The sequence below is a fragment of the Cyanistes caeruleus genome, chromosome 3 (assembly GCF_971803275.1).
Source record: "Cyanistes caeruleus chromosome 3, bCyaCae1.hap1.1, whole genome shotgun sequence".
In the NCBI taxonomy this organism is placed as follows: domain Eukaryota; kingdom Metazoa; phylum Chordata; class Aves; order Passeriformes; family Paridae; genus Cyanistes; species Cyanistes caeruleus.
In genome coordinates, this window is record NC_141703.1 from 32,948,879 (window position 1) to 32,968,107 (window position 19,229).

The 19,229-nt window shown below is 36.2% G+C and overlaps 1 protein-coding gene across 6 annotated transcripts in view; it reads right to left on the reverse strand.

Annotated features, from left to right (window-relative positions):
• Window positions 1-19,229, reverse strand: part of HERC2 (HECT and RLD domain containing E3 ubiquitin protein ligase 2) — a 102,305-nt gene that overhangs the window by 65,863 nt on the left and 17,213 nt on the right. For 3 of the 6 annotated variants that reach the window (XM_086880636.1, XM_086880637.1, XM_086880638.1), the window contains exons 4-14: window positions 17,320-17,457; window positions 8,911-9,130; window positions 7,103-7,203; window positions 6,175-6,331; window positions 5,259-5,369; window positions 4,773-4,944; window positions 4,008-4,181; window positions 3,200-3,388; window positions 2,265-2,416; window positions 1,295-1,452; window positions 739-852 (exon numbers count right to left, since the gene is read on the reverse strand). In XM_086880636.1, coding sequence (XP_086736762.1) covers window positions 739-852; window positions 1,295-1,452; window positions 2,265-2,416; window positions 3,200-3,388; window positions 4,008-4,181; window positions 4,773-4,944; window positions 5,259-5,369; window positions 6,175-6,331; window positions 7,103-7,203; window positions 8,911-9,130; window positions 17,320-17,457 — 1,686 coding nt within the window. The remainder of the gene's footprint in view (window positions 1-738; window positions 853-1,294; window positions 1,453-2,264; window positions 2,417-3,199; window positions 3,389-4,007; window positions 4,182-4,772; window positions 4,945-5,258; window positions 5,370-6,174; window positions 6,332-7,102; window positions 7,204-8,910; window positions 9,131-17,319; window positions 17,458-19,229) is intronic. The other 3 variants (XM_086880640.1, XM_086880639.1, XM_086880641.1) reach the window with 1 other exon arrangement.

Here is a 19,229-nt window from a genome sequence, read left to right on the forward strand (position 1 = left end):
TAAACAACAGAAGCAAACAAGGCAGAGACCAGAGGAAAAAAAAAATTATAAAATCTGGGTTTCCATTTCCTGCATGAGTAAACATTTCAGTTTTTGAATAATGCATATCCAATTAACCAGCTATATAACAAAATAAAAACCAGCTTCCAAGAACCTATCTGCTTTCTAAGAGATGACTTTGGGGCTTAACCTCACAAAATGAAATGCAGGTTTCAAATTGCCTCATCCAAGACACCTTGGTCAGGGATGTTGGAAAGGTAAACTTCCATGCAGGTTCTCTTTGACACTTCCAAAGGGTTAGCAGAGACAGCTCTTGTGCTCTGAATTCTGGCTTTTGTGACAACATGAGATATTTGCACTTATATAGTAAAGAATAATATTTAGACACATACACAGATATGTAGAATTCTGTGTTTCCATTATACATTTACTTGAAATATATATACAATAACTCTATATATTTGCATATTCATAAGGAACATACTGCATATCTATGTACGAAAATACCTCTGTAACATTATATATGTATGTATAAGGTATAATGTATGCACATGTATATATATGTATAATGTAAAATGTATAAACATACATTTTTATTTCCCTAGAAAGAATTTCAGCTTCAAATTCTTACAGAATTCAAGCTGCTAGAAATAGAAATATCTGCAGTATAAATATCTTCAGAGTAAAAGGAAAGACAGTAACCTTACTTAAAATGTTAAGCTTTGTTTTGCTACTAACCATTTTCAGTAACTGCAAGAGTCTGAGCATCTCCACTTCCACATGACACATCAATGACTTTGAGTCCTTTCAGCCCTGTGACCAGCATTGGGATGGTCTGATCTTCACTTGAACCTTCAAAACAAAGTAATTCTGTGAGAAGAAACACCCAAAAGGCCTGACAGGTTATTTTGTTTGGTTTTTTATCGCTTGTTTGCTTTTGGATGTTTTGTTATATGGGTGTAGGACATTGTTTAGTTTTGATTTTAGATTTGAGTATCATGACTAAGCTCCCTTATGGTTTCTGCAACATCCAACAAGAATTTAACCCATGAAATAGTCTTAGCTTCATGAGGAAAGGAACAGAAAACACCACAGATTTTTCTTCTTCATCCAATTGCTTATCTCCAGATCATCCAGGGAATTTAATGGGTTGGATACAATCCCTCCCATAATTATTTCAGTTCATATGAAGACACATAAGGTTCTCACATCAGCTTTAGGTGGGATGAAAGGTGGGATTTGCAACAGGCACTAAATTCTTCAACAACTTCTTTGATGATATCAACTAACTCACCATGGCCAAGCCTGCCATAGTTTCCTCTTCCCCACGTATACAGCTCTCCCTCAGCAGTAATGGCTGCACTGTAGGTGCTTCCACATGCAATATGAACAACATGTTTCCCAGCTTGCTTCCCAGATAAAGCAGATATCATCTTAGGTTCCTCCAGAGGACTATTTAAAGAGAAAGTGATAAATTTCACAAAAGGTTATTTGATGAGGAGTTGATAAAAGGTGTGACATACTTGTTAGAATTGCTGCAATTCTACCTACAAGCCTTATTATTAGTCTGAAATAACAAAATATAAATAGAGCTAGAAGCCAAAATTAAATTTATTCAAATTATTCAACAACACACAAACCACTGAAGCAATGTCTAACAACTGCAACCTGTTTCCAATTGAGTTCATGCAACATTTTTAAAAAATATTTGTGTATTGTTAAAAATACTACCTTTAATTACTGTATCTGAACAATTAATTTCATGACACTGATAACCCTTGTGTAGTCTCTCTCTTGATTTCAAAGGAATTCTGCACTGGGGGAAGACACTTAAAATCTCTAAAATTTATTGATGTACATCCCCTATACAATACTGTTGTAGGAGACTGCATCTACACAGAAGCAGGAGATTTATGTCCGGGAAAAATGGAATAATGTACAACATACAACACACCGCATAAAAAATAATGACCCTGCTTCAACATGTGAGTCAACATTTCAGAGAAAACATGCTCTGGATTCATAAAACCATTAATAAAAGGCCTAATAACACCACTCACTCCACCTACAAGTATTTCAGCAAGTAGCATTAATAGAGAACCAGGAATATTCTAGACAGAAAACATGCAGGGAGAATGCAAGTTCTGCTCAGTAACAGAGCCAAATGTCAAAGGCTAAACATCGCTTATATACACAGCGAAATTATTTTTACTATGAACTCAGAACACTTGCAAATAAATGTTATGATTATTTCTAATACATACACTGTATCCCCATGACCTAGTCTTCCACCATCTCCACAACCCCAAGAGAAAACTTCACCATTTGCTGACAAAGCCAGATAGTGATGCCCATCTGAATGTGCTGCTATCTTCACAATATTTCTGGAAGCTAGACTCTGCACCAGCTGTGGTCCCTGTAAACCAAGCAAAAGCAATATGCTTACAAAATCTGCTGATGTTTTCCATCACGTAACTAGGTACAGTTTTCCTATTTTCCAGTTTCATCAAAACTTTGCTCTCAAATTAATGAGATGAAGGCATGAAGAACAAAATGGTCAAATATGACAAAAGCAATGCTTTCAAGTTATTTGTTCCCATTCTTATAGGTCTTCAGTACATATGAAAATGGTGTCTGTCTTAAGTTTATCTTAAGTACAGGCTACCTTAGTGATAAAGGCTTCTAATTACTTTACTGTAAATGGTGTAGTGTGTCGCTAAAGGACTCAAAATTATTCACACAAACATTTCTCAGTGTTACAACAGGAATGAATCAACCTTTATTCTCTGACTCCAGTATTTACAGATTCTTGACAATGACCAGGGATTGGATAATCAAGCTACCACCTTCCCAAGCACACTGGTCATGCAAAACATCCATCAAAAGACATTTCTTAGAAAGAATGTGAAAGACAACTTATGTTTATAGAACTTCCATGGGAGAGTAATTAAAACTATGAAAACATTATCAGAAGGCTTCAGTTTTCAGGGTGACAATAGTGTTTGAGAAACTACATAGCTTTTCATCAAATCAACTCAAGAGGCAAACCCCACTACTTCTGAAAGTTCAAATACAACAGAAAGCTCACAAAAAATTAGAATGTCTCAATGTACTCTCCCAAGAAATTGCAAATATTTAGAAGAGGAAACTCATCAAGCAATACAGGACAAATTTTTAAAAACACATAAAGAACTCTCACCAGAGTATCGCTGTTATATGCTTGTGTATAAACTCTTCCATTTCTAGATAAAATCAGAAAACGTTTCTCTGCACAAGCCACCTGTACAACACCAAGGTTGGCCAGTCCTTCACACTGAATTGGACCACTCACATTAGCATAATATTTCCAACCTATTAATCCCCAAGCAATGACCTCTTGCAATGATCCCTAGGAAACAAGAAATTCTGTAAGTACTAAATTTTGAAATACACAACTTATTAAAATCCACAGAGCAGATTATTTTTTAAACCTTTATATGGCAAATATGTTCAAATATGAGACCATCATTCTTTCCAACAGTCAATAAAACCTACTTAATTAGAAGACAGCAAAAATAAAGACCTGCATGCATCATATTCAGTTCAGTCTGGTAGTAAATGAGCAATGAGTATCTATGGTAAGAGATTCAGATATTTTCCAAGTTGGAAAGTTTGGCATTTACTTTTCTCTTTCTTTTATTTTTTTAGTACATCAGACCCCCAATATCTATATAGTCTGGTCTTGAGAATTTACTCTGATAAACACAAGGAACAGCTCAAAATATGGCAGAATTTGCCATAATGTGGTAAGAAAGAATGGTTCATAAACCATAAAATTGCACTCAAAAGCTCACTGAAAAGGGGCTGATGTAATATAAGTTACCCAAGTAAGAGAAATTTTGGAACTCAAGGTTACATTGTGAAAATCAGAAAGGAATTTGAAGAATCTTAGAAGCTGTTCCCCTTGCATTCTGAAATTCAGTGATGCTTTTAGGGAAAACATCATATTTGAAATTGCAAACAATTACCTTATGAGAGGTAGGAGAGCTACACTGTGGAGGCATACATGGGGTGGCAAGGCGATCTAAATGGGCCATGATCACCACAGCTGTTTGTCTCAGATCAATCGCCAGCTCATTGTCCTGTGGCAAAGTCAGATACCTCAGAAAACTTTCATTTGGACTTAGAGGGTAAGTCAGGAGCTGGAGAAGAGAAAAGAGCTGTCAGGAAGACATCCAAGGTATACCTATGAGACTACACCTGCAGATACACAATAAAGTTTAGATGAAGTAAAAAATAAAGATGACTATCAGCACAAGTGTAAGAGAAGATTAATTAACTCTGCACACCCTTTGTTTTACATTAGAGGAAAATCTGAAACATAAATGTTGACAAAATAAGATTGTGTATATGACAGAAAGCTACCAGCATAATAGAATTGATTTACTGTGTTTTATCAACCTCAGTAATAGCCACTAAGAGTCATAACTCAATTAAATACAGAATAAAAACAATCCCAATATACAGAAAAGCTACTTAGCCACATCTAAGTTCATTATCACATCAGCATTAACTATGAAACAATGCTTACCTCTAATCATGCTATGACATTCTTGCCCCTACCTCAAGAAACTCAAATGAAATATGAAAACCAAATGACCACAGTGTATATACATCTTACATGGAAAACACCACCACCAATTTTGTTTGGATAATTTTATGATTATTTTAGCTAGGCAAATTAAATTTGATTCCAACATAACGCCTCCTTCAAATAATCCAAGAACAAGTACCTGAATCTCTTCCTCAGTATTGGGCATGTCTTTATTACATATTATACTCTGAAATCTTTGTAGCAAAGGTAGAAGGGGTGCACTTGTTCCCTGTGCAGATCGCTCATTATCTGTTTCCCTCGTTCCATTATCCCAAAGTTGAAGTAGCAACATAACTGCAGACAACATTTGGCTAAAAGGGGGAATCAACATTTTCTATTAATAAGCATTCCTAAAACCACTGGGTAATCCATACAATTCAATCCCTACATTTTCAAGTTTAGCAAAATTGGATGTCAGGGCCTTCTGTTTCAAAGAGATTATCAAAATATAAAAAATGGATTTTGCAATCTAGGTAATGTTAGGTCTCAGTCACCACTGTCTTAATGAAAAGGTGCATATGCTTTAAACCACAATTATTACATTAAACCCAAACCCATGAAAACTGAAGACTATCAGCCCATTCCAACAGTGACAGTTAAAAATCAGAGTGCTCATGCTTCTCACCTTAGTGTACCCCTCTGCACTGCCAGTTCAAGCAATATGGCAAGTGCCAAGTGCTGGTCTTGCAAAGGAATGTTTCCTGGCCCTTTGGTACTGGGAGCTCCATGCACATCTCTATTTAAAAGTCAAATGATATACATTAACTAATAGGAAATGATACACAATTGCTTACCAAAAGCATCTACAACAACCTAAGAACCACTAAACTTACAGAAAAATATCAAAGGGATGATGAAAGCAGCTGAGAAGAAAAGCCTACACATTCCCAACTAGATCAAGTTTTAGAGGGACAGCAAGGCTTTAAAAACACCCCAAGCTTCACCATCTATCTACAGTTCTATTAAACATGCTGAGAATATGAAAAACATTTTTCACAGGTGAAATTCAAATACGCTTTATGATATTCACCTAAAGGATGTAGTTCCAGTATTGAAAAGACATATCTAGTAACCACTAGTAACTTCTAGTAACTACTGTAAAAAGGTAGCAACTTGAAGCCCACTTCAGCAACAGGGAAAAGCAGGGGACTGTTCCAAGCTCAATATGAGTGTATTTTCCCTTCTGCACAAAAATCTGTATTATCTTACCGTACTTGAAGGGCACAATTAAAAGTGCACATATATAGCATTACCAAAGAATAATTCTGCAGATATATTCACATGAGTAAAATACAATTGTTTTGGTAAGCCTTCATGCAGTGATTCAGAATATTCCAATTCAGGTTTTTCTTAGGAAGTTAAATTCATGAAATCATATTTAAAGAGCATCATTTTAATAGTCCATTAATTTTTGCTTGCTTGTATAACAACATGAGGAAAGGAAGGAAATCTTTCAAATTTTCTATAAATCACTATGTTTATACCACCAACTTCTGAGAGATGCACACTTGCCATTTAACAGCTCAAAAGTAGAAACTTACCCAGTCACAACAGACCTTAGGAATTTAGTAGCTCTTTCTACCACTTCCAGCCACACAGAAGATACAGTCCCTTCATCAAAAAGGGATGCCTCTGGTAGAGCTCGCAATGCATCAAGTGATTCCTGTAACAACTCACTGCACAAGTCTGCATCTTCACCTAAGGAACACAGCAAGAGCAGTTACAGTCCCCTCTTTACAGAAGTTAGAGAAATTGTTGTACACGGTATTTTGGTGAGCTTTTCTTCAACACAAGATACAAGGTACTTCCTATAGACAGAGTTCTCAATTTTCACATGAACATTTGACTGCAAGATTCTGAAGAAAGCTTTGCCAAAAAAAAAACCAAAAAAGAAAACCAAAAAAACAAAATTCAGAAAGGTGAAAACCCAAACCAGTCCATTTCACAATGTAGCTACTAAGAGGATATCTAGGGTTGGCTGGATTAAGCCCACACCTGACATCTGACCAAATGGTCCAGGCTGAGTCAGGCAGGTTTAGTGGCACAGGTGACAATTCTGCCAACCTCTGCAATTTGACAAGAGCTGACAAGCACACAAACTAAACACAAGCTTCACACTCCAAGTTTTTTTCTAAACTGCTGCTATCATGCAGTAATACAGTGGCTTGACCTTGTCTGAAGAATAAATCTATCTTTTCTGAAATCTAGCATTAAAAATACATGCTTTTCATGAAATCCAAACTTACCTACCTCAGCATAAAATATTCCAGAAAAAAACAGCATTGATAATGGCTTAGGTGGCTTTGATCAGCAACAATATTGTTTGGCATAGTATCACATAAGTGCAATTATGCAAATCTATCAGTCATAAATTTATAGTTCTATGCCGATATTTAACACACACAAATTTTAATGAGTCACCTGGCTTCAAATGAAATATATATTCAATATGCTCAAGAGCAGACCTACCTGATCTCCAGGCTCTACGAAGGAAAGCAAATGCAAATGAAAGTGCTGCTCGGGATCCAACACGGGCAAGTCCTTCCACACCTTTGCCTACAGGTCTTGAGCTAAATAAAGTTATGTATGAATAGTTTCAATAAATTTGTATTACAATTATATATATTTATGTTATGATTATTTTGTATAACATAGATTAAATGATTTTATAATCTAGCCATATGCATGCATATACAATTACACAATTTTTATTTGTAAAGGATCACAGCTGTGATTCTTGAGAAACCAGGTGAACAACATCAAAATGTCAGCAACCAAAATTCAACTTCAACCACTTCAAAGAAACAATTCAATGTCCAATATCAAAAAGCTTCAAGAGAAAAAATATAAACCAGACCAGCATAATGGACTACCACCAAAAAAATGCCCACAGTTACTCAAAGTGAAATTATGATGCTTTGCTCAAAATACACAAACATAAGGTACTTAATGTACCAATTATTTACTCAGGAAGTCTATATTTTTAGTTAGTTTGGACTGCAAAAACAAAGTCTGCAGAGTTTTCTTTATTTAATCTTTAATTATTGATAATTAATTCCATTCATTTTTTACATTATTTTTCTTCCTATTCAAGTGTCAACACTAAAAATCTCTCTTTTGCAGTTTCTGTACTTGTGTAAGGAAGAGAGAGAGCTTCAACTTTTCATAACATCCAATGGACTCACACTTCTGTTAACTTCTCATACAATCAAATTAATTTAAGTAAGCTCCCCTTTGTAGTCAACAACAAGAGATTCCCTACCACTTCCAACACTGAACCACTGAATCTATTTTGTGAGATTACAAAGAAAGTGAATGTCTTAGGACTTTTGCAAGAAATTATACTTGTATTTTTAGCAATATGATAACTTAAACATATCAGTGCTCTATTTAATCAGAGATGAAAAAATTTCAAGACAACAGTCTATTCATATAAAAATATCCTTTGTCAGAACTCCAATTCCATAATAACTAGTTGTGATATCTACTTACATTCTCCTTTCATATCTGAAGCTAGATCAACCTAACAAAAATTTCCCTAGCCAAATTACTTGTTCTGTCAGGCAGCTACTGAACACTTTATTTAATGCCTTATCTGATAGATTTTTCTATTTTTAGGTCTAGATAGTTATCCTGACATGAAAAGGAATCAGATAGTTCCTTACTCAGTTACTTCTCTTGAAATAGTTGCATATAAAATGCATAATTACATAATTTCTCACTCAAACTAAGGAAAAACTATGTTCAGCTTTTTTTTGTATTTGTATTAACTAGTTGCATACAAAATGCACAATTACATCATTTCTCACCCAAGCTAAGGTTCTATGTTCTGCTTCTATGTATTTGTATTTTTAATTTATGTGAGCTGAGCAACTATTTAACTGAGCAACTACTGACAAAAATATAATGTTACTCAAACCATGTAATTTCCATTAGCACCATTTCTGAAACAGGCTTCTCCATACTTTATAGCTGAGCAGAACAAAAAAAAAATACTTCAATAAATGTATACTTATAGCTCAAACCTTAATATCTACAGTAATGTATTACAATAAAAAACCTCCTAGTACCAACAGAGACACTATAAGAAAGCAACAGGCAAGGAGGACTGATGGCAGGTAACACCACTTAATATGGTAAAGCCATCTTAAGAAATAGGTTTCTTTACAATTAATGTTTCACAAGGAGGAATAAAACCGATTAAGCTCTCACAGACAGGCTGATAACCTTTCTATGGCTTTTCTAATGGATTAACTTGTTCATGCATGTGTTATTACCTCTTCTTATCCACAGCAGGCAGAGGAACACTACTGCTTTTCCACTTTACTTTGACGTTCTCCTGAAGAACTGCTCTGTTCAAAGCTATGAAATATCGTTCCAGGATAACCAGCCTCTGCTTTAGCCTCATGGCTGAGAGAGCTGTTGTTGCAGTTTGTGTGGCCAGACTTTGCTGTTCCTTCACCAGTACCTGAAGGCACTCCTTCAATTCATTCACGTCTGAGTATCAGAGAGAGAAATCATTTTATGGACATTCATCTTTGTTATATAAAGTATCAAGAACAATAAAGACAAATTGAAAACTGTAAATTGACCGAAAGTCTGAGTCCAGTGAAACTCTGTTTCCATATTTAATGCACAGGGTATGACATAAATACAATCATACTTAACAGGTATGTTAGTAGACATAATTAGAACCTTAGACAAAGGTTATCATCAAAACTGGCTTTGTCTAAACATATCAAAACCTTCATATTTCATGTCTGAAATTAAAACATCACAGGAAATATTTATGCATTCCAAAAAAACAAGTTAGACAACAAATTCTTATCATCATCCAATCCTAGAGTCAGACTTAAGTGCAGGCAAGTGCCTTGCAAGTCCCCACAAGAATATACTTTCATTTTCACCCCATACACATTCTCTTAAGTTTCTCAGAAGTTATAAAACTACTCTCTGAAGTTCTAGGATCACTGCCAAGAGCTGCTATGCTTCTGAAACAAATAATGTCAGAAATTTAAGATGCTTTCAAGTACTATTAGTAAATAAAAGATCTGACTTGTGCACCAGCACCAGAATAAGAATTCTTATTTCTCTTCACCAAAGTACACAACAGACCAAAGTTCTAGTAATCTAATAGCAGTAACAAATACACTGTCAAAAATAACTACAAAAAACCACTTTAAAACAAAAACTTATAAACTGTGTTTTTATATATTCTGTAGCTTTAATTCCTAGGACAAATATCAACAAAGTACATTCCTAAAGGGCTTCTTTTCTGTCCCCTCATTAACAGTCTGATCACTGAGCTACCCCATTCCTCTTTGCACTGCATTACTATACTTGTCCCAAAGCCAACCACATTTGTTTCCTGGCAGCTACACAGAAGTATCTTTGTTTTAAATGACACCTGAATAAGGGGTATGAAAGAAAACATATGTCTGCATATATGTAACAATGGCTTGTGAGAAGATGGACACACTTCAAAATAATTACAAAAAACTAACCCCAAAACCACACAAAACCAACATGTATTTTGTAACAAGTGCCTCCAAACTATAGAAATTTAGACACATTTATGGTAGTCTCTATGGTAAAGGTTTTATCTAAGAAGGCACAGAACTTCTTTTGCAACTGCAGCTGTAAAAAGTATTTTTAAGTTTTGTCCCCCATCTTTTTGTACCCAGGAAAGAATTCAAGCAGCCCTCTCTGCCACTGGATCACATTGCACAGTCATTTATGCTGTCAGCCATAACCCCAGCCTGTTTTCAACATTGCTACTCACATTTCACCATTTCATAATGTGTTAGATTCCTTTCCCTGGGCAATTCACATCTTTCCACCTGACTATGAGGGAATTATTTTTTCAGCAAGAGAGAACAGATTAAAAAAAATATTCCTTGCAGATAAGACCTCTCAGATGAAAGTGACAGCAGCAATTATACATGCTGACTCAAACAACAAGAAATATGACAAAATCAACAAGAAATTTGACAAAAAGCCACACCATCCCTAATTTTGACTCTACAAAATTTCCCAAAGAACTCTGTAGCACAGAGCAAACTCACAAAGAAAACCAACTCACAGTGAATACCTCGGAGTACCACAGCAGAACACAGTCAATTCTGACACATCCCAGTTTCACAATCCCTTTAAGCAAACCATCCAAATACACGAAAATAATGACATTTTTCTCCTCTTCTTGAACACTAAAGTCCTATCAACCTCTAAATAACCACCAGACTACAACACTGAAGTAAAAAATGACCATGCTCTCTTCTTCACAGAGACTTTGCTTATCACTGTTTGTTTAGACAAATAATTTCATCCTGCAGATTCATTTCCTAAATTGATAGTCCCATACCTATAGGAAAAGTAAAGAAATAGTCAATGAAGAAAAAAGATGGCACTTTAACACCTATGCTTGGGGAAGAGACTCTGATGTTTGGTACTACAGAAAGCAAGCACTGGGTGATAGATTCAGCAGTCTGTCAAGTAATACAGAGCTACAGCATTCATCCTTCATTCCTGCCTGGCAGGTCACCTAATAGTGAAAACCCTCGTAAATTGTTTCTGAGAGCTGAAGACTTACTTAGGTGAAAAAGACCTTTGTTTCAAAACAACACACAAAAAATCTATCATGGGGACTATTAGAAACACTTAGGACAAGCAGAAACCACCTACTCACCAATCCTCTAGCAATTACCTCACAAGGAACTTTCCTTAAAATCCTGAATATGCAATGCATACATTTCAAACTACCTTCAATCAGCCACAATGACAACCAGGTGTAAACATAAATTAGATACATTTCTTGTCAGCAAATTGCCTTTTTAAGGTTTAGGGTTTGACATGTTTCAATGATCTCAGATCTAAAGGGAGGTTAAGAAAGCTGGGGGATAAGGATGTGCCTCCACAAATAAAAATGGCTATAATTTTAGGAAGGCTTTCTAACAAAATTAAATAATTATGCTCATAAATATTTTATATAAACTTCCTTAGTATTGTAAGAATGCAAAACAAAGTTCATATACAAAGTGTAGTAAAGGCTGGAACAGGTAATAGTATCCTTATAACTAAGATATCTAAAAACTGAACCAAGAACTGTCTTGTTTTATTAAAAGTAACACTATTTTTAAGTGAAATATATCTATACACATTCTCACCTTAAATTTTCTCTTATTCCACAAGTAAATTTATCTTTACAAAAAATTTTGTTAATCGTTCTAAAGATTTAAATACATCTGGGAACCAATGCAGTGAAACTCATCTCAATAAACTTTCAAATCTGAGCAACACTTGTTCTGATGAACTAAACAGTCTAATGAGAGAATAGCTTATTAATAGTAACGATTCAAATTTCATCTGAGAAGGTTACAGGCAACTCTTTAAACAAAACTGTTCGTATGTCACTACACCAGCCCTTGATGCTAACCATCCTCTGCAATGCTATGCTTTGCCAATTATTCTGTGAAGGATGGAGACACATTATTTCCCTAATCTGCACCTGCACTGTAGGAGTTGGAGCCATACCACACCAGTCTAAATTCTCAAACCACCATTAGCAGAACACTTGTTAACTGGCGGCCATAGTCAGGTATGTTGCTGTCTGCAGTAGAGACAGGTAAAGGATTTACCCTCTTCTGTTAAAAATTATTACATCTCTCACTCTCCTCAGCAAACAACACAGCTAGGCATCTTCACTTACTAATTCCTCCTGCCCAAAGTCCCCTGCACTAGAAGGAAAAACACTGGAATTGTTTAACCCAGCCTATTTAACAGAACAACATTAGGAAGTGGTGTTATTCAGATATTTAAGCAAAATAAAGGATGAAACAAACAGCTGAAGAGAGCAGCTTCTTAAACCATCTCAGCCACAGCCAGAACACCAACCTGACATGAACCTAAGGCAGGTAGCATGACCAAAGGCAGTGTGCTCCTGTTCCAGCAGCACAAAGAAATAATTTAACATGCTTCGTGGTTCCTTAATATTCATTTCATTAGCTCTTTTAGGGAACACCACATGCTTCTGACAGATAAATCAGACACCTTAAAAATGCCAATATCAGACTGAATTGTTTCCAGGCTGACTACCAAACTTTATTAACAGCAAATATAATTGTTACAGTGTGGAGAGATTTCAGACTTGGAAACACATTTCAAGCAGAATTTGGCATGAATCTACCATTATAATGAGTACACATTCCTGTCACCAGCAGAACTAATGTGCTCTAATTTCCTAGAGAATTTAATATTTTGTCTTTGCTTTCCCCTCCCACTACACAGTATTTCCACTGGACAAAGAGGAAATAAAGGATGCAGCTGGCTTGGCTTAACAGGCTTCTAATGACCTTTAGAAAAACCTTTAGAATGAGAAAATTCAAAAGTTAGAGGGAAGGACAAAATTGCCATCACGTAAACATAATTTCCTTCAGAAACAAAACCAAAACAGGCCTAAAGAGCATTTAGATTTTAGCTTTCTGCTCCCCTGTTGAAAAGATGAACAACGTTAGACTTCACCTTATTAGTACTCAGCAGGAGAAATATTGGTTAGCTGCATGTGCATTCAAATACAAATGTACATTCTGTACAAATACAATCTGTGCATTCAAATTGCCTCTCATTTTGTGGCTGGATACAGGACAGTGCATGATCTGGAGGGGAAGCCTTATGAGAAGCAGCTGAGAACACTAGGTTTGTTCAGCCTGGAGGAGACAGAGGGGACACCTCATTGTGGTCTTCAACATCTTTGCCAGGGGAAGTGGAGGGGCAAGCACCCATCCTTCACTCTTGTGACCAGTGACAGGACTCAAGGACATGGCATAAAGCTGAGACACAGGAGGTTTAGGCTGGATATCCAGAAAAAGTTTTTCACTCAAAGGGCAGTTGGGCAGTGCACTTCTTCACTAAGAAGTGACTAAGTGGTCACAGCACCAGCCTGACAAAGCTCAACAAGTGTTTGGACCATGCTCTCAGGCATATGGTGTGACCCTTGGGACTGTCCTGAGCAGGACCAGGAGTTGGGCTCTATGATCCTCATAGGTCCCTTCCAACTCAGCATATTCTACAATTCTATAATTTTCCAAGTTTTAGATAGTCAGCAAAACTTATTTAAATTGATGTTCTAATACTCATGCACCAAATAAAATAGCAAGAATTTTGTCTTGTGTGTAAAAACACATGCTAACACATACACTCCTTAAGGGCATAAACAGCAGCCAAACAGGTATTTGGACCTGGACAAGTGGTTTCAAGCTGGGGTAGAGGGAACAGGATGGGATGATGATGCAAAGGCAAAGAAGTAAAAGAAAATACAGGGAAGAAAATACGGGATGAAGGAGCTCTGAGAAATGCAAAACAGGGAGGTCAAATTTCATCCTTTGACTCAGCATTTCTAAATCTAAATTTGAAAGTATGAATCAAGAAATTTGATAAAAGCCAAAAATATCTCAATAAAGAAGGCTAAAATAAGGTTTTTTTCAATGCCCTGACTACTTTTTAATTACTTCTGTAAACACTGTAAATTTAGAGTTCATCATGTAACTAAAAGCCCCTTACAAGATGGAAGTTCTGCCTAGCTCCTCTCACAAGACAAATGCAGGAATACAAAGGCACTCAGTACTAATAAGTCTCTCAACAAGCTCACTGAAGTCACATGGTTAATTTTAACCTTGCCTCTTCAGGAGTGCCTATAAAGCATTTCTTGGTGCAATCTTGGTGATATTGTAATAACAGTATCAGAAAAATAAGATGCAACATTGTAAAAAATTGGATTCAATATAGCAAACCTTAAGATTATTATGACTAAGAAAAAGAAGCCCAAGAAGATGAAATACTGCTCTGTTTTCTGTAGGCTTTCAACAACCACTTCAAAGGGTTCCTTTTTTTTCTTTTTTCCCCAATACCTAGGGGTAAACACCTGGACCTCAAATCGTATAAGATCTTAAAACCTCAATATCTTCAGAAAATAAAACTGATGAAGGTAGTAAACAAGAATTTTTAGGAAGAATCAGAGGAGCTGCTTTATAAATGTACTCAACCTGGTACGAATACAACAGGCAGAAGATAGTTTACAGGAACATCCATGTAAAAAATGAATAGTCTAACAGTGGTATCACAAAAGAGCTGAATATGAAATGGAAGAATACTAACATGCAAAAGAGAATGGAAAAAAAAAAACTCAAAGTCAAATAATGACTTACACACATGTATTTATTATTCTTATGTATTCTTACAGTACTTGGAATAGTAAGACCATTACAAAAAAAAGAAAAAAAGAAAAAAAGAAAAAAACTATGATGTCTTTGCTCTGTTCTGACAGCACAGTGACCTTAGCATAAATGAGACTTAGAGGAAGCATTCTGCTTCTCTGAACTTGTGCCAGGATGACAAAACAAGCATGGAGTCGAGGGGCGCATGATGTTCTGTTTCTCAACACATGTAACAAGCAGATTTTTCTCTCACAATCTCTTAGTCCTCCTGGGGGAGGGGTGTCACAAGGCCCACTGACCTAGATTAGCCTGCTGAAGTTTGACACCAAGGTCCTCCACACTTGGCAAAATAAGATTGTATTACAGCGCTTCTAAAACATACAGTGTCTAATATCTAGTTACTATTTTCATAATGTAAGGCTGCAAACCATTAAACTCAGTAGAAATACTTCAGTGTATTGACCTGAAACACTGACTTTAAATGCCCCTTCAGTTCTTTTTGTAACGTAACTTCAAATCTCCATCTCTGAATTATACCTTACTTGGGAAGGAATATAAACCATAAATGAAGACATAGTAAGTCTTTCTTACTTGGTCAGCAATGATATATTTAAGAAGCAATTCTCCTTTTTTAAAAGTTCCTTCATGGTTTTGACAAGGAAATGTTCATTTTTTGACGGATAACAGAAAAAAATGTGTAAAACAGCTCTCATTTTATGAAACATTAACAGAAAGTATCAAAATGGAGCAGATGCTGTATAGTTTTTTCAAAATTAATTACCAAGCCACAAAAACTTTTGAGCTGGCTCGAAAGGCAGCTGTTAGCTACATATCTGACAAATGCAAGGCAAAAATTAACAAGGTAACCTACAATCTTGAACAAAAGCCACAACTGTGGCTTGTTTATGCAATAAATATATTTATTTATTTATGTTTAAGGATTTTTGCTACGTGACACAAACTTCAAGCACAAATGGTAACAGAGACCAAGGAATAAAAATTTATTTCTGACACATTATGAAGTCTTCACATGTTATTTCTAGAATAAGACTCCATACATGTGGCAATAAACCATAAGCACTAAAAGTGCTTATAAACAGAAAAGCTATTACTATTTACAAAACAGAAATCTATTTCTTTCTGAAAACTCCAAACACATGTACATCCTTTTTATTCGGAAAAAACTGTTTTTTCAATTTTTTAAAAAATAATTAGAGGGTCAGCCTAAAGGCCAAGTCTTGTCCCAAACACTTTGGGCAGCTGGAAGAAATTTGGTAAGATTTTTGACATTTAAATTACCATTCTGTAAAATAGTTTTATTTTACTTTCTAGCAATACACATTAAATAAGAATATAAGACATAAATAATGTGACCTTCTGCTCACATCTCTCCACCACATTGAATTCTCGCTCCCTCTTCCACTGTAGTGGCAATTCTTATCATTCCTGATATACTGCAAGATTCTGTCCCACTACCAGAGTGACAGCAAATCCATCTGTCCCCCTGTCCTTAAGGAAAGGGAGCAAGCAGGCTGGCACAGAGCAGAGGACAGCAGACTGGCAGCTGACCTGCAGCTGAACAGAAACAAGTATCTCCCCTAGCAAACACAGCTACACAGATGCAGATTCTGGCACTGAAGAGATAACACTTTTCCCAGGGATCTTCAAGTGCTTCTGGGTGAGGGGAAAGGACAAGTGGCACAACAGATGTCTCTGAAGTTTGTACATGCCAACATCTGAATCAGGCAACATCATGTACCAGGAACTGTAAAACAAACTACTGAACTGAGGCTTCTTCTGATCTGCTATTTTTAAACATGGACAATTTTAGACAATGAACTTCTGCTCTACAGTAACAAGCAGACACAAACTTTAACAGCTTTCAGTATCAAAAATATTATTTTATAGACCCCTACATGAAGATAATAACACACAAACGGCTTTTCCACTGCCAGCACAGGTGCAATTACTGTCAGCAAAGATCAAGACAAACAGTTAACTGAACTAACCATTTCAACCTTCCTCCCATGATTCACACAAACCTATCTACCACAACATGAAACCAAAGAGAAAAATCACCTATTAAACCATTACTGCTTGCAGAAAATACAAGCTTCAGAAACTACCATAATTTCTCTATAATGCCTGCAACTGAAAAGAAATGTTCTGAAGACATTGGAACTTTTCACTGGGTAACTTCATTTATTACAAGTCAGTCTATCATTCCTTCAAGCAGCCTGAAAGGGGCAAATTGACTCTTCAAGTCAAGAGTCTAATTAAACCTGAAATTAATAACAGCAAATGTTTCATTTCAATCACAGTTAACCACTTACCCAACTTATTTCACTAACCTAAGAGATGCATATGTCAGCAAGTATATTTGATACAAATACTTCCTACAAAAGTAGGAAGCCACAAAAGTAGTGATCACTATAGAATACATAATGGCAGTGACAATGACCAAAACAGCTGTAATACCTGGTTGTTTACCCCACACCCAACTCTCAACAATCGATTTGGCCCTGTAAGTGGGCAGTGGAGTCTCTTCTTCATCTTTCTTTTCTTTGTCATTTTGCTCTTCTTTCTTTGATGCAGTTTGGCATTCAGTGCTATCATCTAAAGAAAACAAAAGGGAGGGAAAAAAGATGGGTTAAGCTACCTTCAATTCAGGTTGGAATTCAGGTCTAGATTAGAAATGTAAAGGTGAAATCCCCAGCCCACCAGATTACAGAAATATTGTCTGTCATTAAGAGAACACCATGGGGGGAAGTAGTATTTTATCATGTAAACTGTCACAGGTGCTGGGTCTCGTGTTACATTTCATAAGACAGTGACCTTACAATCCAGAAATCACCTCTGTAACTTCCTCTGGATGATGAACATTTAATATAGGCACCATCATGTAAGAATTTCAAAGGCTTTGCAATACACAGTACTGCAAAGGAGGTACTTGAATTCAGATTGTGCCCCCAACTATCCCCATTGCTGCAGTATTTTCTTTGTTTTACATTCCATTTCTAATAGAATAAAAATAGACAGCAATAGCCTTCAATTCAAAATCTAGGAGAGCTATATATTGGCATTTACCCTAATTTTATGCAGTAGTATGTCAACATCTGTAAAACATCTAGCATCTCAGTAATTACTAGCAAGTAATGAAAATAATACTACCATTTCCTGCCCAAGCAACAAAACAGCACGTGCAATCCTTTTGAGACAACTTTCACAAAGTCAGAACACAGGCATCAGTCAATTATCACTGAAATCAAAGGCTGCCTGAAATCTCAATTTTCTAAAGACAGTAGAACTAGACAGCTGGAAGCTCCTCTTTATTTATATTGGGACTATGGATTTCCATATCCATACCTCCAGACAGTTCAATGCATAAGATTGCCTTGCAGTTGACAAACATGTGACCCACTACTTTCCTAATCCTGGCCTTCTTCTCAAACCATACCACTCAAAATTTCTCAAGTCCAGCATCTGAAATTTGTCCATGAAGGGTTCAGTCCCAGCCATCATTACCTGGCTCCCAGAACTGACCAATCCATCATTTCTATCTGCTGCCAATCTAGTTCAGAGACTCCCTCATAAATGTCCCAGCCACAACGTGACAGATAAACACTAGTATTTTGTCTTTTTTACTCTCTCACCCCACATACCCCACCAAAAAAAAAAAAAAAAGCATTTGTACTGGTATAAATCATAAGAAAATAATAAGCAAGAGGTTTACATCAGTAGCCAGACACAGAACATCTGACTGCAGACTGCCTCACACTCAGAGTGAGATCAAAGGTTCTCATTACCTCAGAATGTACAAAAAACACCTATCACAATGTACAAAAACATTCAACTATTTTTTCCATCTGGCCTAACAGAAAATTAATGCTTAATCTGGTTGGAACTGGATCTGTGATTCCCTCTTTTTTTTTAACTGGAGACAATAACACCTCCCAAAATAAAGCTTTTTTTGGGGAGCCTTAAATACACAAATTTTAAATTAAAGCACTGCTTCCTAACCTATAACTGACACTAGTGCTCAGGAGGTGGAAGATGAAGACTGAAGGGCAGGAAAAAAAGGAAAGGAGGCACAATCACAGTATCCATAGTGGAGCTGAAATTGTGGGCCAAGGAAGAGACAGCAAAGTCACTTAAGAGCAGGAAAACACAATTTGAATATACCTCTTGTAAGTGGCAAACAGAGAACCTCACTGTGTCCCTCAAACACTGAGGAACAGCCTGTGAGTCACCAGTTTGATAACAATGTCCAAAATGTGATTCAATCCAGCTGTTTTTTTCAAAGACAGAAGCAAATAACATTAAAAGTACAGAACCCATTATAGACCAAGGACCCTGTTCAGCCCCAGTAGCTCAGAATATTTCCACAG